This window comes from Neophocaena asiaeorientalis, unplaced genomic scaffold (genome assembly GCF_003031525.2).
Source record: "Neophocaena asiaeorientalis asiaeorientalis breed wild unplaced genomic scaffold, Neophocaena_asiaeorientalis_V1.1 scaffold348, whole genome shotgun sequence".
NCBI classification, from domain to species: Eukaryota; Metazoa; Chordata; class Mammalia; order Artiodactyla; family Phocoenidae; genus Neophocaena; species Neophocaena asiaeorientalis.
This window is the reverse complement of record NW_020172672.1, coordinates 1,209,589-1,234,914: the sequence shown is the minus strand read 5'-3', so window position 1 is coordinate 1,234,914 and position 25,326 is coordinate 1,209,589. Positions and strand designations below refer to the sequence as shown.

Genomic DNA, 25,326 nt, shown 5'->3' with positions numbered 1-25,326 from the left:
AGTACAGGTGAGACAAGAAACATGAATCCATTTGTCTCGATTCCCACAGACCTAGATAAGGGAAGAGAGGCAGAACCACACACACTGTACTTCACGGGCAACTCCAGAGACTGGAGGATATATATTTTAAAATTTTTATTTATTTATTTTTGGCTGTGTTGGGTCTTCATTTCTGTTCCTGGGCTTTCTCTAGTTGCAGCGAGAGGGGGCCACTCTTCATCGCGGTGCGCGGGCCTCTCACTGCCGCGGCCTCTCCCGTTGCAGAGCACAGGCTCCAGACGTGCAGGCTCGGTAGTTGTGGCTCACGGGCCTAGTTGCTCCGCGGCATGTGGGATCTTCCCAGACCAGGGCTCGAACCCGTGTTCCCTGCACTGGCAGGCAGATTCCCAACCACCGCGCCACCAGGGAAGCCCCGGAGGATATTTTTTGACTCTTATTTTCCTCTTATGAGCTGACCTGAGGATTTATTTCTGCAGGGAATGTATAAGGTACAACTCCGGTGCCTCTGAACTCTCCTGCTAAGCATGAAAATGGCTGGACGTAAGTATACGACCTCGAAGGGTCAAGGATAGAAGGCAAGTCTGCTGTGGAAAGTAAATTAGCAAACAGACTGCTTTGTCCCCCCCTGGATGCTATCTCAAGCCACAGAAACTCAACGGGGCAAGCAGGAGGCTGTGCACTGCACCTGCACGACCACTGCTCCCTCCCTGGCAAGCATTCTCACTGAGGAGTCGGGGTTAAGTCGCTGGACTAGTCCTCAATGCCCTCTGGGCAGGACTGTAGATTGTACCTGGTCTCCAGGCTGGCAGCCTCCTGAAGCATCTCCTCCGTGACCGTGTCTGTACGGTAAAACTCTCTGAGCGCCTGCAGCAGCTCCTCCTTTCGGGGCGCAGGCAGGCCCTCTGCGTTGAGCAGGGCCCTGGCCCCAGAACGCACCTGCCGGCGCTCAGGATCTTCCAGCAGGCGCAAGCCTTCCTCGGAGCCAGTGGGGGCCTGGAACTCCCTGGCCAGCTGCTGCTTCAAGTGGTTGTCATAGTAGTTGGAGATGGCGTGGCAGGAGGTGCAGAGCAGCAGCACATCGTGGGAGTTGTGGTCCTTCATCTCGATGGGAAAGTGCTTCCGGTACTCGTGCGGAATCACGTTCTTCCTAAAGAGGCCAAACAGAAGGCAACGCTCATTAGCACACGACACAGAACATACACGGAGTCAGCAGGCAGGCAGGCAGGCAGGCTCCTAGCATTCTGATCTGGGCCTAGACACACCTGAGGAGCTGGGGTCCCACAGGCCAGCAGAGGTGACATGAAGGCCATACCACCTATTCCACTCTTGGCCCACCTACCTACGGGCCTTGGGTTCTCCTCTCCTTGAAGTGAGTGCAGGCCACCGGCGGTCAGACTCCTCTGGCAGGCCAGGGGCAGGGAGAAGCTAATAACAACCTTTGGGAAGGCTGTGCTCCCAGAAGGAAAAGTATCATCCGAGAAATGAAAAGAAATTCTAATGGCCTTCAACCTCTGGAAAACAACTGTCTCAAAGCACACAGCAGGTAACTGCTACTCCTGAAACTTTGGAAGCCTTGTGACCTGTAAAAGCCCATTTCCTTCACCTGAAGAACCCCTTACTCTAAAATTGTTTCCCTGGTTCATCGAAGTCCATCATTATTGTCTAAGGAGAACTAAGCTCTCAGGGAAACCCCTTGGCAGCAACAACCATTTGTCATACTTTGCAAGCGGAGAAAGGAGGCAAGCGAGTTGCTACACAGAAGCCAGGGAGAAAGCCAGGGTTCTGGGCACCCAGGACCAGTGGTAACTTCACCTTCACTGCCTGGGGACCTTGACGCAGCATAATCTTCTCAGACTACTCTGGACTGTGCCTTCGGGTCGTCTGGATACCCATATAGCAAGGGTCACAAAGCTTGTGAGCCACTCAAGGGAGGATCATGAGGACACAGAGAGAAAGGCAGCTTCCTAAGGAAGGAAGGTCTCCATTCCTTCATGAGCAAAGGGAATGACTCTCTTCATGGCAAACCGTTATCGAGAAGAGTGTTTCATTCCGGAAACGAAGAACTGGCTCAGGAGGGGCAGAAGCCACTACAGCAAGGCCAGGCAGAGTGCTGAAGCTCTTGAGGACACTGGGATGCCCCCTGGGGACAAGTCTCCCAGCCAAAGTAGGCAGACTGAGTCAAGCCCGCCAAGGGCTCTGCGTGTGGCTTGAAGGGCAAATTCCAATAGGGCAGCCCAGCCCACACTCACCGAATGTATGAGTCTTTCTTGCCACACACTACACACAGGTTTTCTTTAACCATCAAGTAGTAGTCTCCCGGGGATTCAGGTCTCCCTGCAGGTTCAAACTGTAGCTTGACCACAAAAGGCTCTTCACTCACCAGCTCTTAGAGGAAAGAAGCAGTGTTAGTGTATGACTGCCCACCTCTCCCACAAGGAAGAAGCACCACCTCAGTTGTTCTCTGCTGTATCCTGGCAGAGATCACCATTTCTGGGTTCTGAATAGCCCCATCCCACGTGTCTCTAGGTCTCTCTGCCTTCTATCCATCCCATCTATCCCTCTGCCTTATCTCATGCCCACTCCGGTCAGTGCCTGCATGCACCTAATTGTAAATCTAATATGACAGTTGAATCTCAAACCTCCAATGCCTTTGTCCAGGTACCACTGAGCTTTTCTTCGATCACAAGTGCAGAGGGGCTGTCCGTCAGGGGCGTGGAGAAAGCAGTTATCATAGAGGGGTGATTTTCTGTGGGGAAGGGAGAGATAAATCTAAAACGGGGAGCTAACTATTGATCAAGGTACCAGTTGCCTTCCTATATTGAGTGACCCAAACTATTCAACACTAGGGTCAAACATTACCTTTTTGGGAAAAAAAAAAAAAAGGCAAGAAATCATGTTTATTCCTCCATCTGCACTGGGCTAGGAAGAGAAATTAAAATGAATCAGTTTATACTATTAGTTTTTATATTTATACGTTGGAACATTAGAGAGAGAGTTGGGTAGTGTTTACATAGTTCTATCATGAAAGCACGCAGGAACAGAACACCAGGAAAACTTCCCTGTGGAGTAATCATTGGATTAACAAAGTAAATTAAAATGAAAGAACTTCAAGCTAAAGTAATGGGTGCCACGTGGATTTATTTCCGGCTCATATGCAATAGTTGCTTCAATTTAATCACACAATTCCTAAAGGCACTTTACTATAGGGACCAAACTTCCACTCCAAAGTACTTATTAGTCATCCTTCTGCAGTAGAGGCATAGGTGTACAGGAAAATTCCCATTGGCTAGAGAATTAACATCGGCTTAGGACTGGATGCCATTCCAAATAATCAAATGCCAAACGAATAAGAGATCAGATGATGCATGTCTCCTGAAAAGTATGAGGCACTTCATTTTACCTTCACAGCTATCCTGAAGCAAGCAAGGAATAATAATTATGCCCTCACTTATAAATGGAAAAGTACAGGTCTAAGGTCACATCAAGGTCAGTGACAAAGCTAGGTTAAGCTCGCCTCCTTTTCACTCCAACTGCCCACAAATAAAAAAGTAGAAGAAGGGCAAAAGGAAAAAATATACAAATAAATCAAAGGATAGCTCCAAATGTCCTTGAAGGAAAGGAAAAATAGAATTAATCCTTGGAGAGCCTCTGCCACCTTACCGCACTAGCCTTCTCCCCAGAGCCAAGGTAAGGCATTATGCCTTTTGCTGGAAGCTGGGCCTTGGACTCTACCAGACATGGAACAACTCAGTTACCTGGCAGAATAGCCCACTCCAAGGGGCTTTCTTTTATGTTTTCTGGGGTCTCTCCCTTGGTGGTTGCCTGGCATCATTCCATCGGTCTTCGACTTCTTATTTCTTGGCTTCTGCTGAGATTCTGTTGCTTCCCCGTTAACCTCCTCTCCCAATCTGCTAATTCCTTTGCTTCGGAATGGGATATCTACCACATCCTGACATTTCTCCAAGACTTTTCTCCAGCCAATGAAGTCATCATTTTCTTCTACAGTTGAATTCCTAGAGAAAGGGTATCCAAGAAGATGGAGAAAGAGAGCCACTGAAATCTGGGCATCCCTGGCGGCATAAATTACCTGAAGAGAAAAGTCAGAGATCAGTGGAATCCGGAAGGCAAACCAGAGAGAGCAACTTCAAAATCAATCGCCAAGACACAGACAACTTTTAGGTTCCAATTCAAGATGTACAGTAACCCAGGCACCGTGTACTCCTTAAAACCTTCTAATTACAAAACAATTCAAATGATACAAAAACAAATCAAATAGTATAATGAATCCTCACGTTCTCTATGTTTTTAACTAACATAGCTAAAATAATGACCTACTCTATGTGCTCAAAATTCCTAATCTATATAAATCAGTGAAGTTTCTTTCTATCTGCTACCAAACCTGCTGGACAGATTTTTCTCAAGTTTGGGGTAGGGTAGTTACCACAGGTCTGACAACTTCACTTTGGAAACTGTCATCATCTAGAAAACTGAAACCAAGATTCATTAAGAGGCCTGTGTGACTATTGATCAGAAACAAACTGCTGTACATATTAATACAATGTGTAAAACAAGGAAAACAGTTTCAAACATGGACCTCAAATCAAAAGTCACAAGGGCCCACTTCTGGAATTTATGTATTTATTAATTGTAAGTCATTCACCCAAGCAACTAGGCACAGGCAAGCTGGTCATAGATAAAAGTTGTCAAAACTATAATTAATAGCTCTTCCCAACAAAGCATGTGAGGACTTTAAAATTCCTTTAATTCACCTTTAATAATCAAGCCTGGTAAATAACACTATTAGTATGGATTTTTTTGTGTGCTTTTAGAATAATAGAAAAAAAGAATAGAAAAATAAGGTTTGGGTAAAATTCTCCACCTAGACCCAACCATCTACATCTCTGTCAGCAAGTTGTCTCCCACAGGAAAAGAGGGTGCTTGAACGTAAAGAGTTCAGAATGATTTTTAACAAATTATTTCCAAATGATAAGGAATCCAAGGCACTTTTCAACAAATGATGCTGGAACAACTGGATGTCCACATGCAAAAAGATAAAGTTGGACTCCTACTTCACACCACACACACAAATTAACTCAAAGTGGATTATGAACCTAAGTGTAAGAGCCAAAACATAAGACTCTTAGAAGAAAACATAGGAGGGACTTCCCTGGTGGCACAGTGGTTAACAATCTGCCTGCCAATGCAGGAGACACGGGTTCGAGCCCTGGTCCGGGAAGATACTACATGCCGCAGAGCAACTAAGCAACTAACCGTACCGAGCCTGCGCTCTAGAGCCTGCAAGCCACAACTACTGAAGCCCACACACCTAGAGTCAATGCTCCACACAAGAGAGGTCACCGCAATGAGAAGCCCGCACACCACAACGAACAGTAGCCCCCGCTCGCCACAACTAGAAAAAGCCCATGCACAGCAACAAAGACCCAACACAGCCAAAAATAAATAAGTAAATAAATTTATTTTTAAAAAAAAGAAAACAGAGGAGTACATGTTCATGACCTTGGGTTAGGCAATGATTTCTTAGATATGACACCAAAAGAAAAAAGAAATAAAAGAAAAAATAGATAACTGGACCTCATCATAATTAAAAGCTTTCATGCTTTAAATGATCCCATCAAGTAAGTGAAAAGGCAATCTGCAGAAAATGGGAGAAAATATTTATAAATTATATATCTGATAAGGGATTAGTATCCAGAATACACACACACATGCACGCGCACACACACACACACACACACACGTCTCTTAAAATTCAACAATTTAAAGACAAACAACACAATTAAAATGTGAGCAAAGGATCTGAACAGACATTTCTCCAAAGAAGATATACCAATAGCCAATAAGCACATGAAAGATGCTCAGCATCATTGGTCACTAGGGAAATATAAATCAAAACCACAACGAAATACCACTTCACACCTACTAGGATTGCTCTAATCAAAAAGATGAATAATAATAAATGTTGGTAAGGTTATGGAAGATTGGAATCTTCATATATTGCTGCTGGGACTATAAAATGGTATGGTTGCTTTGGAAAATAGTTGGGCAGTTCCTCAAAGAGTTAAACATAAAGTTACCACATGACTCAGCAATTCCATCCTAGGTATTTACCCAAGAGAACTGAAAATGTATGTCCACATAAAAACTTATACACAGATATTCATAGTGGCTTATTCATAACAGCTAAAAAAATGAAAGCAACCCAAATCTCTACCAATTGATTAAACGAATAAACAAAATGTGGTCTATCCATACAATGAAGCATTATTTAGCAATAAAAACGAAATGAAGTACCAATAGATGCTACAACATGGATGAACCACAAAAACACGGTAAGTGAAGAAGCCAATCCAAAAAAACCACATACTGTATGATTCCATTTATATGAAATGTCCAGAACAGGCAAATTTATAGAGACAGAAAGTAGATTAGCGGTTGCCGAAGGCTGGGGTGTTGGGGAGGTGAGGTGGGAAGTGACTGCTAATGGGTATGGGGTTTCTTTTGGGGTGATGAAAATGTTCTAAAACTAGATTGTGGTGATGGTTACACAACTCTGTAAATATACTAAAATCCATTGATTGTATACTATTTTTTTTTTTTGGCCGCATTACATGGCTTGCAGGATCTTAGTTCCCCAACCAGGGATCAAACCCGGGCCCCCAGCAGTGGAAGGGCAGAGTCCTAACCACTGGACCGCCAGGGAAGTCCCTGACTTGTATACTTTAAATGGGTGCATTTTATTGTATGTAAATTATATTTCAATAAAACTATTAAAAGAAAGGAAGGAATGAACCTACCAAGGCACAAAGAAGTAACTTACTCAGGGTCGCAGCAAATCTGAGATAGCTTTAGAAAAAACAAATCAGATAACTTGATTCCCAGAACTCTCTCACAGGATAATATTAATCCTAAGATACTAACTATTGCTAACTCTTTCCATTAACAATGTTTTGGGGGATTTCCCTGGCGGTCTGGTTGTTAAGACTGCGCTTCCACTGCAGGGTGCGTGGGTTCCCCCTGGTCGGGAACTGGGATTGCTGCATGCCATGTGGTGCGGTCCAAAAAAAAACCACAACACAATGTTTTAGAAGGATGAACAAACAAATGGTAACAAACTAAGCAAACAAGAGAAGGTTGAAACCTAGGCCTGTAGGGGGTAGTAAGCAAAATATCCAAAAATCAAATTAATCTAAGCCACAAAGAATGGCAAAGTATAAAGAATGCGAGGCAACAGGTATCTATAAAAGCAATGATACAAATGATACAAGGTGAAAACAGGAGGATCAGGTGACAGTCTGTAAATAACACTTACAACCCCAGATCTCCTCTCTTACGGCATAGGGACAGGCAATTACTCCTTCCCTGACTGAAAAGAGGAAAAGTTTGTAGAACCAAAACTAAAATGGAGTCACTTATGTCAGAGACAAAATGGAGGTGGCCAATGCAGGCGCATTAAAGAAAATGAAACTTTATTTAACATAACTTGCAGGAATTTACAGCTCTCCTCAGAAAGCAGCAGAGGATGTCAGTCAATCTCCACTGAGTCTGTTCATGCCATCTTTAGACTTCCTTATTCCCCTGTCTCAGCTATCCTGATCCAAATAAGGAAGAAGACCACTAGGCAAACAATCAGCTGAAAAAGCCAAAAATCTTCCACATTTACCCAATGAAAACCCTTTAGTCTGTGAGCTACTTGAAACTCATTGCTCCCACGGCCTTGAGTTTCCCAGCTTGCAGGTCAAAACTGTTGCAATAAACTCATATTTCTGCTTTGTTTTACTCGGTGTGCAGAGTTTGGGTTTTGACAAGTTTACGTCATATAGTGGCTAAATCACAGAGGATCTGAACCTGATAATACCAGGCATGGCAGAGGCTGGGGGCAAAGTGTCACCAGGAAAAAGGGGGATTATGGGAAAATCTACATATTAAATGATAAGACTACCATCACCTTCGCTCCCACTCAGCTACCAGAATATAGGCTGTGGGGCTGATACCTCTTGGGCAGAAGAGTAGGAGATTCATGTCTGGAGAAACTGAGTGGCCTGAGAGAAAAGACTTACAGTTACTGACATTTGACTTTAATTTATATTAATAGTTACTGATAATAAAACTCGCTAGTCAAAAATACCTGGCCATATGCTCTGTGCTCTCATTCCATTTTTCTTTTTTTTTTTTTAACCGGTACGCGGGCCTCTCACTGCTGTGGCCTCTCCCGTTGCGGAGCACAGGCTCCGGACGCGCAGGCTCAGCAGCCATGGCTCATGGGCCCAGCCGCTCTGCGGCATGTGGGATCTTCCCGGACCGGGGCACGAACCCGTGTCCCCTGCATCGGCAGGCGGACTCTCAACCACTGCGCCACCAGGGAAGCCCTCATTCCATTTTTTTAAATGTCAAATTTAAATATTATTTTCTGTATTTTACAAAATCTCATTAAGCATTATGTTTATAATTAGAAAAACAAAAATTTTTAAATGAAGAATGAATAAGAGTCTTTGGAAATTCTGAATTCTCACAATAATATGGATCACAAATTTGGTTTCAAATTTGGTAGAAATTAACTTTTTCTTCCCAATGTTTTATTTGAAAGATTTCAAAACTAAGGAAAAGTTAAAAGAATGATAATTGACATTCACAATTGTCAACATTTGCTTTATCTCTTTATAATACAATATATACACCACACAAATACTTTTTTTTGGGGGGGGGATGAACACTTTTCAAAATTAAGTTGCAGCTATTATGATATTTACTTCATCCCTAAATACTTTAGTGTGTATCTTCTAAGAACAAGGACACTCTCGTACATAATCACAACACCATTATCACACCCAACAACTTTAACAGTTGTATTCTAATGTCTCCAACAGTCTCAAAGATGTCTTTTACAGATGTTGCAGGATTCAGAAATTTCAGAATTTTATTTAGAATTTTTAGAATTATTTACAGAATTATGCAACCTTTATCACAGTCAATTTTAGAACATTTTCAGCAGCCCAGTAAGAAAACTTATATCCTTTACCAGTCATCCCCCACTTCTTCCAGTCCTAGGCAGCCACTAATTTATTTTTTGTCTCTATAGATTTGCCTGTTCTGAATATTTCATATAAATGGAATCATACAATATGTGATCTTTTGTGACTAGCTTCTTTCACTTAGTGCAATGTTTTTAAGACTCATCCATGTTGTAGCTTTTTATTGCTGAATAATATTCCATTGTATGGCTATATCATATTTTATTTACTCATTCATTAATTGATAGATTCAACTGGCTCTTTAATGTCTCCTTTGTAAACAAAAATGGATAGCTAAGGATCTAAACATTTTAGAAAAATCTTTAACGTGGAAGACAAAGACCAAATCAAACATTTAAATTAGAAATTCAGAGTAAAAAGAGGCAATGCAGGAAAGAGAAGAAAACTTCAGAAATCTTCAATACTCTAAGATAACAGAAGCTATGATATCCATTAAACAAAAATGCAAAGTTATTTTAAAAGTGAATATTGAGAAAAGACCAGGAGCTCTTATGACTTAATATGATAGGAAATTAAAAGTTGATTGGAATACTGAAAGATAAACTTGAGGACATTTCCCAGAAGGTAAAAAAATATAAAGAGATGGAAAATCAAAGAGAAAATATTTTACTAAGAAAATTGGAGGATCAATTCAAGGGATTCAATATAGAATCTAGAAACAAAAAAGAGGGAAATTTTCCAAGAAAGAGTATGAGAATAATTCCCTGAACTGAAAGACATGAGCTTACAGACCGAAAGGGTCCACTGAATTGTAAAACTATAATGAAAAATGGCCCTCACTATCATCATGAATTTTAAAAACTAAGAATAAAGAGATTTTCCAGAAAGAAAAACAAGTGACATACTCAACATCAACACTGGAAGCTACAAGGAGCATTGCCTTCAAAGTTCTGAAGGAAAATGATTTCCACCCTAAAATGCTATCCCTCAGCCGAACTATCAGTTAATAGAGAGGGAAACTAATATCTTTACAGACATGCATGGTGTCATAAATTAACTCCCCATGCTCCTTTCCTCAAGAAGCTATTTTGAATGTACTCCACCAAGATAAGAAAGTAAAAACACATGATATTTTTAAAACAGAGGATCTACTATAGAAGAGAGGTGAAGGGAATTCCCAGGTTGACGGTAAATGCAAATTTCAGGATGAGAGTTGCACAGCAGGGCTGGAGTGCAACCAGTCCTGAAAGGAGCAGGATGACAGAGCTCTAGCAGGGCTAGCTCCAAGGGAAAATGAAATGAGTAAGTTACCTGACTGTGTCTGAAGCAGCAGAAAGGAGATCGCTACATAGTTCTGTTAGAGCCTGGGGTGGAAACAGTTAACAGGTATATAGAAAACTAAGCAAACAAAAATATAAATTACTACTCCTGGGAAAACAAAAAGTTGTACAAGGAAAAAACATTTACTTTAGTCAGTTTGCTATGTGGAGCAGCTATAAATAATATCAATATAAGTAGATATTAACCTGATAAAAATGATGATTTACCTCTATTGGGAGCATGGGGAAGGGAACAAGTACCTGTCTGGGGATACAGGAATTGCAAGAGTACTATACTAAATCATGTCTCCCACAGCAAGAAGTCAAAAGATAATATGTAAAACAAGAAAGAGTACTATACGCATGTAATTTTAGAAGATAATGGTAATTACCAGAAAGAAATGAAATCAGTTGTCTCTGAAAAGAAGGAAGAGTAATTAGAAATGGGGGAGGAAGGCAGGGAACTACTGGCTGTTTCTTTTTTCTTTTTCTGTGGTACGCGGGCCTCTCACTATTGTGGCCCCTCCCGTTGCGGAGCACAGGCTCCGGACGCGCAGGCTCAGCGGCCATGGCTCACGGGCCCAGTTGCTCCGCGGCATGTGGGATCTTCCCGGACCGGGGCATGAACCCGCGTCCCCTGCATCGGCAGGCGGACTCTCAACCACTGCGCCACCAGGGAAGCCCAGCTGGCTGTTTCTTATAATAAGTCTTATAACACTTTGGTTTTTTAAGTTATGCATTTGTATTCATGACAAAAAAAATTACATTTTCTGAAATGCCTGGCATATAGTAAATGCTCCAAAAAAGTAGAATGGGGACTCTTACCCTTTTATCTAAGTAGCATCTACATTATTATAGAGCATTTTTCTTGGTATTATCAATGAGGCTATTTTAAGGCATTTCTGCCCAACACATATCATCTTTGAGGATTAGAATTTTTAAAATAATTATATTTCACAAGCAATGACTCTTCCACTCTTCAACTACTCTGATAAGAAGTACCTGGTCCTCAGTAAGATTCTCAGCATCCCAGTTGCTGCAGCGAAGCAGAAGGGACTTGTCAAGGGGAAAGTTCAAAACAGTCTCAGCGAGTGATTTCAGGCTAAGCCCATTAGAGAGCAAATTGTTTCTACAAGAAATAAATAAAATCATGTGTCAAAAATGGGAAAGGACAAGAACAGGCAAATCAAAAAAGGTATACAAATGGCCAATAAACAAATGACACATAATTTCACTACATCAAACCAAATAAAAAGTATATACAATTTTAAAATCTATCAGATTACAAAGATTTTTAAAAAATAACTATATCTAGTATTGGTGGAACATGAAGAATCACCATCTAATCTAAAATTTGTGCACTGAACATTTGTATAACCTTTATGAAAAACAGTTTGTCAGTAAATAGCTATCAAAATTTTGAACATGAAAATTCTGTGATTCAATAATTCCACTTCTAGTAATTTATCCTAAGACAAATGTACGTAAAACAACCTTCATTACAGCACTGTTTATAGTAGCAAAGAACTGGAAACAACCTAACATCCTCAATAGAAGACTGGTTAAATATCCATGCAATTAAATTCCACGTCGCTATTAAAAATAAGGATGTAGATCTATATTGATGTGAAAAGATGTCCATGATGTATTAGTTAAGTAACAAGAGACTATGAAAGAAAACATCATATGAACTCTTTATATTAATATATATATATACACTACACAATAAATGTGTGTATGTGATTCTAGGTATGTGAGAGAGAGGAAGCATAAAGAGTTAACTAGAAGGATATTAATCAAATGTTAGTGATGTTATCTCTGGGTGTGGGGTTTGGGGTGATCATAAATCTTTATATTTTATATATATATATATATTTTTTTTTTTGGCTGTGTTGGGTCTTCGTTGCTGCGCGCGGGCTTTCTCTAGTTGCAGCAAGTGGGGGCTACTCTTCGTTGTGGTGCGCAGGCTTCTCATTGCAGTGGTTTCTCTTATTGCGGAGCATGGGCTCTAAGCGTGCGGGCTCACCAGTTGTGGCACATGGGCTCAACAGTTGTGGCTCACCGGCTTTAGAGCACCGGTTCAGTGGTTGTGGCGCACGGGCTTAGTTGTTAGTTTCATGTGGGATCTTCCTGGACCAGGGCTCGAACCCATGTCCCCTGCATTGGCAGGAGGGTTCTTAACCACTACACCACCAGGGAAGTCCTACATTTTTTATATTTGAATTGGCTAGTGTTTGTGTATTACTTTTCAAATTTGAAAAATATGATAAGGCTACTTTCATTGGGGGCGCGAAGGTACAATAAAATCAAATAATCTTCTGCTCTTCACTTTCTGATTCAAATAGCTGCAGAGTGGTGAAAAAAATTAATTTACCCAAGGATTGGAGAGTCCAAACAAGGGCTAATGTAAAATTAAGAACACACCAGTCTACAACAGTGGAGCTGACTTGCTGGTTACCAAGTGAGAGACGAGAGGTTTTAGAGGAGGAAGCTTGGAGGTGGAGGTTCACATCAGTGTTACTGTTACAACATGCACGATTCCCTCAGGTACTGTGGAAAATGAAATCATTATAACGATGAAGAAAAGGAAGTCCTTCGTTACAAAAACAAGCAGTAACTTGATGGATTTCATCACCCCCAAAAGGCAGCACTGACTAAAAAGTTAAAAAAAAAAGGTCCAGACACACTTAGGTAAAATATGTAAGGTTGTGGTTCAATTAATGGAAATTAAGAATTTGGGGGAGACAAACTTCTTTCCTTTTATTTTAAATTTTTAAAATCTTTTTATGCTTTCCTTTATATTAGTAATTACAATAGCAATGAATGTTTATTGTTAAAAATTCAGACAACTTCCACTCCTCAGGAAGAATGACCCTTATGAGTATATTGTGGCCCCTCCAGACCTTTTTTACAGACAAAAAAACAGATGGCTAGACGGAGGAGCAGATACAGTTTCTTGGTACTGGTTTTGTTTTTTATTCTGCAGCTTGCTCTATCACTTAATGTATCAGGGACCTCCTTCCCTGACAGTAAGCACAAATGTACTTATTACATTCTTTGTAACAGCTGTGCAATGTATCAAGCCTGGGTATTCCATAATCCTTGAAATCATTACCCTCATTGAAAGACAGCACTTAGTTTTTCGTTACTTAATTCCATTTAGGTCATTAGTCTTTTATTTATTTATTTATTTTTGGCTGCACTGGGTGTTCGTTGCTGTGCACGGGCTTTCTCTAGTTGCGGGGAGTGGGGGTTACTCTTCTTTGCAGTACGCGGGCTTCTCATTGCAGTGGCTTCTCCTGTTGTGGAGCACGGACTCTAGGTGCGTGGGCTTCAGTAGTTGTGGCACATGGACTCAGTTGTTCCACGGCATGTAGGATCTTCCCAGACCAGGGCTCGAACCCGTGTCCCCTGCATTGGCAGGAGGATTCTTGACCACTGCGCCACCAGGGAAGCCCCATTAGTCTTTTTTTAAACGTCCTATTTGGGAAGGTTTCACATTTTTCGAGGATGGATTAAAAACAAGATGCCACCTTTGCTACTTCAAAGTTTCGCTAGGAAAAGTTCCAAAATCATATACAATAACCTCAATAATAAACTATCTTCTGCTAACATATAATAAAAATATAGAGAGTATGAAGAAAAGAGGACAGCATTACCAAGAAAATCTGTGCTCCTCTCCAAAGTCAAATGAAAGTAACTACCAGCAAACACCAGGAGCAGCCTATGGCTAAAAGCTGAGCATAATTCTTGCATTATAATGTCAAATTTCTTCTACTATATGTCAAAAAATTTTAATTTTACTTCTAAAGTATCCAATAATAAAATAAGAATGTTTAAAATTTTAATAAGATTTCATTAAAAATGAAGAAGCCTGATAAATGCTTCATTCTTATTTCTAGAGAAGTTCATGGTCATATTCAGCTTTGGCCAAATTTTGTATTTTGACACTTGGCCATTCTGCATTTAGCCAGATAAGTAAGGGCACTTCTAATTTCTATATACTCATAGAGAGGACTGTAAATGGATAGAAAGAGATCTGGAAGGACAAACCAATCAGATCATGGTGGTGCTATAGGTGGTGGTGATGACGATGATGATGATGGACAGTAATAGTTGAAATTTACACAGCACTCTCTATATGTCAAACACCATTTCTAAGTTCTTTACATAGTTTAACTCGTTTAATCCTCACACCGATCCTATGAGATGGGAACATTATTATTTCTACTTTTCAGATGAGGGAACTAAGGAACAGTGAGGCTTAGCAACTTGCCAAAGGTCACGTAGCTGGTAAGAGGAAGACTGGGACTCCCACCCACACAGCCTGCTCTGGAGTCAACTCCTGGCCACTATACACATGGCCTCTAATAGCAGAGTAACAGCAGGCAGCTCTAGGGAGGCAGCACCAAAGGAAGGAGGGCCTGACGAAAGGCGGCTTTGGCTGCTACACTCCAAATACTTTTACAGAGCTAAAAGAATTTTACAGTAAATATTTCAATGTATTACTTGGAAAAAAATGGATACTTCATCTATAAGAGTTTCTTTTTCTTTTTTTTAATAAGAGTTTCATTTACACAAGCCAAACTACTAAACTAAAATTTCATTTACTACCAAAAAATTATGATAAGCATAGATTTTAATCAGGCCTTCTCTTAGTTTATCAAATCCTCCAACCCTTCAATATCAGTGGCAGGGAGAAAGGCAGGGAGAGAGGCTGTTTCAGTCCACACTATTAAAATGAGGACCTGCATATATACATGAGAAGGTAACTGCAGCTTCCTTAAACAGGGTAGAATTTCCATAGGAATAGAATTCCAAAGGAAAGGAAAATCTCTTCCTCTCAGTAAAGCATTAGGTCTACCATCATTCTGGGCCGAAAGCAGGGTCTGCACATTCAAATGTTGATCAGGATGAGCTGGGTGTGACAGCTGGGAGGGGTGGGGATTCTGGCAAATTGAACAAAGCAGGCTCATCTAAGAGGATGGTGCTTCCAGCCAGCTGCTGCCGTCTAGAACTACTGACCTAGTGTAGTCAAATGACCTAATTTTTCAAGAGAAGCCAGGAATACAGGTTTTTACATTAAATCTTCTGAATTTAAACTAAAATCTCCCCAAAATATCATGCAGGAAAAAATCAAAAACAAAAAATCTGCAACTCTAATTTGCCCAAGGAGCCCATCAGTTTACAGCCTGTAGCTTATAGAGACACCTTATTAATGTTTCATCTAAAAAGACCAATTCTAGGTAACTAAAGTTTTCCCAGAAGTTGGAATATTTCCTCACAAATTCAATATGCATCTCAGAAGCCTCTAAGCTTCTAAAGAATTTTAGAGGCTTCATTACTGAGTCTCAGTAATCTACAACTCTTGCTAAAATAATTGCCCCCCAGCTACAGGAGTTCCAGTATTCATACAAACCATACCTCTGCCTCATGGCTAGGTATCTGAGGTCCAGGCACCCCTTAACAATGAGGCCATAATCTTGCAGGAGCTTGCTGGCATCTTCTGAGCATCCTACTCCAACTTTTAAAATTGTGCCATCTGCCAAAATGTCCAGTAACGTTTTCGGTAGTGCCCTTCCTCCACAGATCAGCTTGGGCAAGCGAACCAAGGCACAGAAGCCACTTGGAGAGGCCATTTGAAGGAGTGACAGAGGACTGGCTTTGCCTTCCGAATTCACCTGTAACAGAGGAAAAGAGGGCCACAGTTCACACCCCAGCATAGGACCAAGTACAACATGAAAGTCTGGCAAAAAAGTCTAAGAGGTACAGTCTTAACTTCCCAGGGGGAACAACTGACCAGAGTTTGCCTCAAACCTAAGGATGAGCCTTTGCTAACGAATGCAATGGACTCTAAGAAGCAGCGGCCTAAACAGAGGTTGCCGGGGGCCCAAACATGAGCCTGAAATGAGCAGGCCATAAATAGTGACCAGCTGACACAGAGCAGCGCTGGGACACACATTGGCAGAGTCATGTGAGACACACTGGTTTTAAAAAGCTGAGGAAATAAAAGGCTAAGGAGCAGAGCGCCAAATGATGATGTACTCTTTTCATTTTCTAGACTCTTTAACATACATGTGAGTAACCTGACTCATTTACTTGTCATCACTGCCTCAAGATCCGACTTTTAAAAAGAGGTAGGAAATACAGTACCATCAGTAAGTGGTACCTGCCAATATAGTAAATCGTAGTAGCACAGAATGCTTTCTCAGCATTTTATGGTCACAAATGCTGTTCATTAAAAAAAATGTATACTGAGCATAAGCTAGAATTCTGATATCTAATTAGGAAATGAAAATAACTTTATATGTTAACTGATCTAGTTTTAATCTTTTTGATGTAATACATAAATTGGAGAAAGTGCTTAAAGCTAAGGAAATTATTCCCAGAAAAAGTTACATACAAAATTCACATGAGTTAAAGGTTCTCTAAAGCTATCCACGGAACCCAGGTTAAGCATCCAATAAATTCCAATCCCTCTTATTTTCCAGGAGAGGAAATTTAAGGGCTACAGATGAAACAGTTTGACTAAACATGCAGAGATAATGGCAAAGTCAGAAGTGGAACCCAAATTTCCCAATCTGTACAACAGAGAAGAAACAGTCAAGATCAAGATCACGAAGAGTTGCTGTTAAAAACAAAATTGGGAGGGACTTCCTCCCCGACTTCTAATTCAGTGCTAAGTAAAACCACGGTTTAACTCAGAGAAGCTTTAGGATTCCCCTTCTCAGGCATTGTTTTATCATATCCTCAAATGGAAACATGCCAGTTTGATTTCCAAAGTGTCTATTTCTTGGAAGATCAACAAGACCCAGAAGAAACTTGACTACTGGTTCCTATTCTATAACAATTCATCTGGATGTGGCCAAATCACTTTTTTTTTTTTATTAAAGCGTAATTCCCTCCCTCTATAATACTGGCTCTCTCCAAGAAAAAGCAGAAAATCTCTACTTCGAATATTCAGCACTGCTAATTTGACATAATACTCACTGCTAACTCCTAAGGCCAGATCTTTGAAAATCTTTTCAGTCAAGTTCCGTTGTCTAAAATACATTAAATAAATAGCTAGCTAGCTAGATAAGTTGTCCTTTTAATACTGTTTCTGGATTGTGCTTAAGATCCACTGTATTATAACTAAGGTTTTTCCACTAGGAATCCAAATGTTTATGACTACGATAGGTACCCAATTTATACTGAATGTATGATTGGAAGAATATTGCTTCTAGCAGACTCAATTTGGCTTAAAGAATAAGGTATCTAGTCTTTTCTTTGGGGGGGGCTGTGTCAGGTCTTAGTTGTGGCACATGGGATCTTCGTTGTGGCATGTGGGATCTTTAGTTGCGGCATGCGGACTTCTTAGTTGCGGCATGCAGACTCTTAGTTGTGGCATGCAAACTCTTAGCTGTGGCATGCATGCAGGATCTAGTTCTCCCACCAGGGATTGAACCCGGGCTCCCTGTATTGGGAGCGTAGTCTTACCCACTGGACCACTAGGGAAGTCCCAAGAATAAGATATCTAGTCTTAATTTCTTATATTTCCCCCTTTTGCCAACATCTTTTTGCCTTGACATCACTTACCACCCATGGAAAATAATGAAACCCTTGGCTTACCAACATTGTACTTAATAGGAAAAAAACCCACATTTTAATTTTGTTAGCATTATGTAATCCAGGGGTCACTGGGTTTTTTGTTTATTTTTTGATTAGTCGACTCATAAGAAATGTTTGGGACATACACAATATATGTACATATGCATTTATAAATCATAGAAATGTAGTACTATACTAACGTGTTAAGACATTATGAAATACACACGAAAGTAAAAATTTGAAATGAATGATGCCATCAGTCATTGTAGACAAAATTTCTAACACTTTTTTCTGTATTTCAGTGATTCACTCACAGAGGATTGGTTTAGGGATCCTCCTTCCTGAGGGCCAGTGATCATCCATTTTAGCTTCAGGGATCTTACAAATCCAGAGCAAATAAAACATTATGGAAAAGTCCGTGATTCTTTAAATGACCCCACAATGGTAGCAGGGAGCAAAAAATAATCTGAGACCATATTCTGGGCTGGAACAAGGTTAACTAATAAACATCCCTATCTGTGGAGTTTATGTGTCAGTTAAATTAGACCATGGCTTTGAGACAGGAATGAGCTTGTCCTGTTCAAGTGACAGAATGAAGGCTCAATGAGGCTGGAAAGTAGTAAGAGGAAGAGAAAAGGAGACAAAATCAGAGATGCTGAGAGAGGCAAGAGCATGTGAGTCCTTAGGAACACATAAATAATTGAGACATCTTGGTTTTATAAGAAGCAATGGAGGCTTTTCAAGCAGGGGGCTGAGATGATCAGATTAGCATTTTTAAAAGATCACTTTGCTTACTCTATGGAGAAGGGATCATAGGTATATGAGTCCAAGTAGGGAGGCCAGTCAGGAGGCTACTGCAAAGGTCCAAATAAGAGACTCTTGAGGGTTGGACTAGGAAGGAAGTAGATGAGATGTAGAGAAGTATATGGATGCAAAATCTATTTTGGAAATAACAAGGGTAATACTTCCTAAATGGAAATGAAGGCTTAATAGTAAGGAAAAAGGAGGGGACTTCAAGCAAGCCTGAAGCCTGGGCCTGCAGAAGGATGCTCTTGGGAAAATGACCTTCACTTCATTCAGTCTTTTTTACACCAATTACTTTGCACCTGTTAAGCAAGGCAGTCTATAGCCAGAGACCCCAGAAAAAATCAGGCAGGAGTCAGGGGCCAGAAATCTATTTAACATCTCTCTCTCCCCAGGAGAAAGGCAATAGTAGCTTCTAAAACATGGCAGAATCCTCATTTTATATAGGTGATTTATCCATAGTTACACATCACCATTGGTAACTCGGGGGAATCTGGAAACACATACCTCTATCTGGTAGAATGCTGTGTTATTTCCTGCTTTATATAACCACTTCTTTGAATTTCCACGTATTTTGCCATTAAAGAAACTTAACATATTATAACTGCCTTTTTGTGTCTGACTTTCAATCATATCACTTCTGTTAGACAAACCTTAGCAGGCAGGATGTCTCTCTTGATTTTAATCTTAAAGGTGGAGAAGACTAGGGATAATACAGGTTTGGGAAGAAAAATCGAGAGGTCTGTTAGGAACATCTTAAGTCTGAGATGACTATTAGACATTCAAGGGAGATGTCAAGTAGGGTGGATATAAAGACAGGTGATATAAAGGGCTGGAGTTCTAATTTTGAGAGTCTTCAGCCTATCAACGATATTTAAAGCTACAAAATTAGATGAAGTCACTTAGAAAAAGAATATAGATCAGAGGACATAAATTAGTGGTCCTTGGACCTGTTTGCTGACCCACAGATGTTTAATATTATATATTTCTTTGATCTCCGCATTTTAAAAACTTGTGCCAGAACTTTTAACTTGCAGTGGATTTCGCATTTTTAAAAAATCTATATATCGAGTTTCTTTTTAAAGAACTGGACAATCTGGCGATGCTTGGCTTGAACTGTATAGCAGCTTCCTCATTTATATAAGGCATGAATTCTCTAATTCACCATAATGTCTTCTCAACACTGAAGCCAACTGTCACTTCCCATCTATCATTGTATTTGTAAACCACTGTTTTTCCAGCAAAGAATTATTTCTCAGGATCCACGTCGCTAAAACTAGGAAAATGGAAGATAGATCACAGAGGTCTTATGTTTAAAGAAAAAAGGAAGGGAGCATACTTCTTTATGAAATTGAAGAATACTCCTATGCTTGAAAATGCAAACAATCACTCTACATTGTTCATTTATATTTCCTGTCTGGACCTTGTAGGCATCTGAGTTTGCAGTCCCTGGGGTGGATACAGAAGAGACCAAGCCTAAGTCAACTCAATATTTGGATGTGAAGTAGAAGGGGGATCAGAAAAGGAAAAAGAGGAAAGAACAGTAAGACAGGAGATAGGAGAGTATGATGGCATGAAAGCCAAAGAGAATGTCTTGTGCAGCAATTATGCAGATGCTTTTGAGAGCTAGAATAGCATGAGTCCAAATAAGTGTCCACTGGGCTGGAAAACAAGAAAGCCATCAACTTCATCCGTTTCAGTGGAGTAGTATGGTAGGATGTCAGATTAGAGTAGGTCGAAGAATAAATGGAGAATAGCAAATTATACCCAAACAAGTAGATGAAAAGAAATAATAAAGAGCAGAAATCAGTGTAATGGAACGTAAACATACAATAAAGATCAACAAAGCCAGAAGTTGGTTCTCTGAAAAGACTAATAACACTGATAAACCCATGGAAGGAGTAATCAAGAAAAAAAAAGAGACGCAAATAAGCATTGTCAAAAATGTCCTTACATATCCATCAGATAGGAAAAAAAAAATGTCACTGGATATTATAAACAAGTATACGCCTGTAATTTAAAATTTTAAAAGAAGATATATTTAGATGAAAAATAAAATTTATCAAAACAGACATGAAGAAATAGAAAATATGAATAGCCTCAAAACTATTTAAAAAATTGTATTCATAATTCAAAAACTTCCCTCAAAAGAAAACTCCAGATGGCTTCACCAGTAGATTCTAATCAAACATTTAAGGAAAAAAGAATGACAATCTTACACAAACTCTTCCAGAGAACACAAAAACAAGGAACAGCCCTAACTTGTATGAGGCCAGCATAACATTTTTATCAAAATCTGACAAGGTCATTTCTAGAAAGGAAAATTATAAGCCAGTATCACTCATGAATATAGACTATTTTTAAAACACTAGTAAAGTGAATTCAGCAATGTATAAGGAGAATAAGACATCATGACCAAGTTGGATTTATTCCAGGAATTCAAAAATCAATGTATTTTCACCACAAGAACAGAATAAAGGAGAAAAACTACATACTCATCTCAAGAAATTCAGAAAAGGCACTTAATAAAATTCAACAACTATTCATAATTTTAAAAAATAACTTTTTTAAAATTGAAGTATAATTGATTTACAATATTGTGTTAGTTTCAGGCATACAGCAAAGTGATTCAGTTTTATATGTATATATGTATATATATATATTTCAAATTATTTTCCATTATATGTTATTATAAGATATTAAATCTAGTTCCCTGTGCTATACAATAAATCCTTGTTGCTTATCTATTTTATGTATAATAGTTTATATCTGTTAATCTCATACTCCTAGTTTATCCCGCCTCCACCCCCTTTCCCCTTTGTTAATCATAAGTTTGCTTTCTATGTCTGTGAGTCTATTTCTGTTTTGTATATAGATTCATTTATCATTTTTAGATTCCACATATAAGTGATGTCCTATTAATATTTGTACTTCTCTGTCTGACTTACTTTACTTAGTATGATATTCTCTAGGTCCATTCTTGCGGCTGTAAATGACAATATCTCATTCTTTGAAAAAAAAAAAAAAAAAACTTGGGAATTCCCTGGCGGTCCACTGGTTAGGACTCCACACTTTCACTGCCAAGGGCCCGGGTTCAGTGCCTGATCAGGGAACTAAGATTTCACAAGTTGCATGGCGCAGCCAAAATAAAACAAAACAAAACAAAAAAACACTTAAGAAACCAAGAATAGAATTGAATGTATTTAATCTGTAAACAAACCTACTGCAGATATCATACTCAATATGAAAATGTTGAAAGCTGTCAATCTGAGACAGAGAATAAGTCAAGGATGCCTACTGTCACCACTCATACTGAGCACTATATTGAGATCCTCGCCAGTTCAGTAAGGCAGGAAAAGAAATACAAAGTGTAAGGACTGGAAAAAAAATTGTCACTTCACAGATAATATAATAGTTTATAAAGAAACCCAAAAGAATCTAAAAGTAATTAGAATTAATAAGTGAGTTTAGTAAGTTATTTAATATAAGAGAAATACATATAAAGTTGCATTTCTATTTATCAGAAAAAAACACAACTTTTAAAAAAATTTTATTTATTTATTTATTTTTGGCTGCTTTGGGTCTTTGTTGCTGCGCGTGGGATTTCCCTAGTTGTGGTGAGTGGGGCTACTCTTCGTTGCGGTGCGCAGGCATCTCATTGCAGTGGCTTCTCTTGTTGCAGAGCACCGGCTCTAGGTGTGCAGCCTTCAGTAGTTGTGGTGCACGGGCTTAGTTTCTTCGTGGCATGTGGGATCTTCCCGGACCAGGGCTCGAACCCATGTCCCCTGCATTGGCAGGCAGATTCTTAACCACTGCAACACCAGGGAAGTCCCACAACATTTTTTAAGATTTCATTTATAACAGAATTTTTTTTAATCACAGAAAACTACAAATATATTATTAAGCGAAGTTAAAGATCGAAATAAATATTCTTAGATTATAAAACTCAATGCTGGAAAGAAGTCAATTCCCCACAAACTGATCTATTGATCCAATGCAGTCTTAATCAAAATATCAAGAAATTGTTTTTGGTAGAACCTGAAAAGCTGATTCTAAAATGTATAAAGAAATGCAAAGGACCAAGACTATCCAAGTCCCTCCGGGAAAAAAACAAGATAGAAAGTCTTGCTGTGGCAGATATCAAGAGTCATTATAAAGCAACAGTAACTAAGACAGTTTTTGATCACCGGTGCAAGAATAGAAAAATAGACTACTAGAGTGTCCAGAAATAGATCTATTCATATAGAGATACGTGTTTTGGGACTTCCCTGGTGGTGGACTGGTTAAGAATCCGCCTGCCAATGCACGGGACACGGGTTAGAGCCCTGGTCCGGGAAGATCCCACATGCCACGGAGCAACTAAGCCCGTGCACCCCAACTACTGAGCCTGCACTCTAGAGCCCACGAGCCACAACTACTGAGCCCACGTGCCACAACTACTGAAGCCCACGTGCCTAGAGCCCGTGCTCCACAACAAGAGAAGTCACTGCAACGAGAAGCCCGCACACCGCAACGAAGAGTAGCCCCGGCTCGCCGCAACTAGAGAAAGCCCGCGTGGAGCAACAAAGACCCAATGCAGCCAAAAAATAAATAATTTATTTAAAAAAAGAAAATGAAAAAAAGAAATACCTGTTTTATAGTAAAGTAGCATTGCACAGCAGTGAGATTTATCTTTTCAATCAGTGGTGCTAGGACAATTGGATATCCATAAAAAGAAAAAATGAAACTCAACCCTACCTCACATCATACACACACACACACAAAAATCAATTCCAGATAGATTATAAATCTAAATATGCAATGTTAAAACCACAAAACTCCGGCTTCCCTGGTGGCCCAGTGGTTAAGATTCCACCTGCCAATGCAGGGGACACAGGTTCGAGACCTGGTCCGGGAAGATCCCACATGCCATGGAGCAACTAAGCCCATGCATCACAACTACAGAAGCCCACACACCTAGAGCCTGTGCTCCGCAACAGGAGAAGCCACCGCAGTGAGAAGCCCATGCACCATAACGAAGAGTAGCCCCCGCTCGCCGCAACTAGAGAAAGCCTGTGTGCATCAACAAAGACCCAACACAGCCAAAAATAAATGTAAAAAAAAAAAAAAAAGACTGGTAAGAATCTGAAAAAGAATTTACTGATGTCTCTCTGTAAGTGAATCAAGTGGATGTACAGCAGCAAGAAACAGCATTGAAAATCAGCTATACACCGTTACAAAAATAAATTCCAAAAAAAAAAATAAAAGAGAGAGAGAGAAATTCTTACAGAATTCATTCAGGGGCTGTGATGCAACCTGGACAGACCACATCTAGACCCACAGCTGGATGGGACCTAAGGCTGCACACTCGTGGGGCTGAGAGGCTTGGTGAGGATAGGCCAGCAAATGCAGCCCCTTTAGAGTAATACTGCCTGGTCCCCATTCCATGGGTCCCAAATCTCCAGGTGCTGGGGACCCTTCCTACAGCTAAAACATGCATGGGACACCCAGAGGATGGTACACCGGCTGATGGGGAAGAGTTTGGAAAAGGCACCTCATCTCCTCATCTCCTGGTGGTCGGATTACCCCCTCCAGCCTCTTTCCTAACAATCTCCCAACTTGGGGAAGTCAGCACCTTCAACATCCTGTTTCACACAGTTTGGAATTTGTCCGGAAGATGAAGTGGAAGGGGGGGAACCAATGAGAGACAAGCCCTAGTTGTTTGGACAGGCACATGCCACTCTAATTTCCAATCAGGAAGAGGAACTGACCAAAGGCTCAGCCTGCCCCCGGAACCAGAATAGGGCTTGAAGCAATCCTGCTGTTTTGTGGCCAGTTCCAAAACAACAAGTTGAAAAATGGAGCTCAGGGGCACTGCAATTCAGAAAACTGCAGGGTTGTAAATGATACTTATTGTCGAAAAATGTCTTGAGGTAAGTCATCAAAAAGGACTTGTAAGCAAGGCAGAATTGCAGGAAAGGGATTTCAAGAGGTAGATTGGACCTGCCATTAAAGCACATGAAAAGCGGCTGAACTTCGCCAATGATGCAGTTGGCCAAAAAGGGCGTATGCGTTTTTCCTGATATTCAGGAAAAATGCATACATCCTTTTTGACCAACCAAACAGGTGGACAATGCAAATCAACACTACAAAGAGGTATCACTTCGCATCAGTCAGAAGGGCCATCCTCACAAAGTGTAAAAACCAGAAATGCAGGACAGTGCGTGGAGAAGGGGAAGCCCTGTTATGCTCATGGTGGGAATGTAAATTGCCAACGGCCACTCTGGAGAAGTGTATTGTGTTTAATAAAAAAATCTAAAAAACACAGCTACAGAGCATACGGCACTTCCAATCATGGGCATATATCTTGGGAAAACCAAACATCGACAGGACACAGGCATCCCAACGTTTAGTGCTACTCTGTTTACAAGAGCTTTGACTTGGATACAACCTAAATGTCCTTGGAAGGAAAAAATGGATAAAGAAGATGTGGTACTTATGTACGATGGAATATTACTCAGCCATGAAATCAATGAAATAAGGCCAGTTGCAGCAACTTGGGTGGACTTAGGTACGATCATTCTAAGTGACATAAGTCAGACAGAAAAAGAGACTTATCATAAGTTATCACTTATAGGTGGAAT

The 25,326-nt window shown here is 40.2% G+C and overlaps 1 protein-coding gene across 2 annotated transcripts in view; it reads right to left on the bottom strand.

The window, feature by feature from the left end:
• EXD2 (exonuclease 3'-5' domain containing 2) overlaps positions 1–25,326 on the bottom strand; it is a 96,837-nt gene that overhangs the window by 6,077 nt on the left and 65,434 nt on the right. For both annotated transcript variants that reach the window (XM_024739657.1, XM_024739655.1), the window contains exons 3-8: positions 15,734–15,990; positions 11,312–11,438; positions 3,756–4,087; positions 2,640–2,746; positions 2,250–2,385; positions 791–1,147 (exon numbers count right to left, since the gene is read on the bottom strand). In XM_024739657.1, coding sequence (XP_024595425.1) covers positions 791–1,147; positions 2,250–2,385; positions 2,640–2,746; positions 3,756–4,087; positions 11,312–11,438; positions 15,734–15,990 — 1,316 coding nt within the window. The remainder of the gene's footprint in view (positions 1–790; positions 1,148–2,249; positions 2,386–2,639; positions 2,747–3,755; positions 4,088–11,311; positions 11,439–15,733; positions 15,991–25,326) is intronic.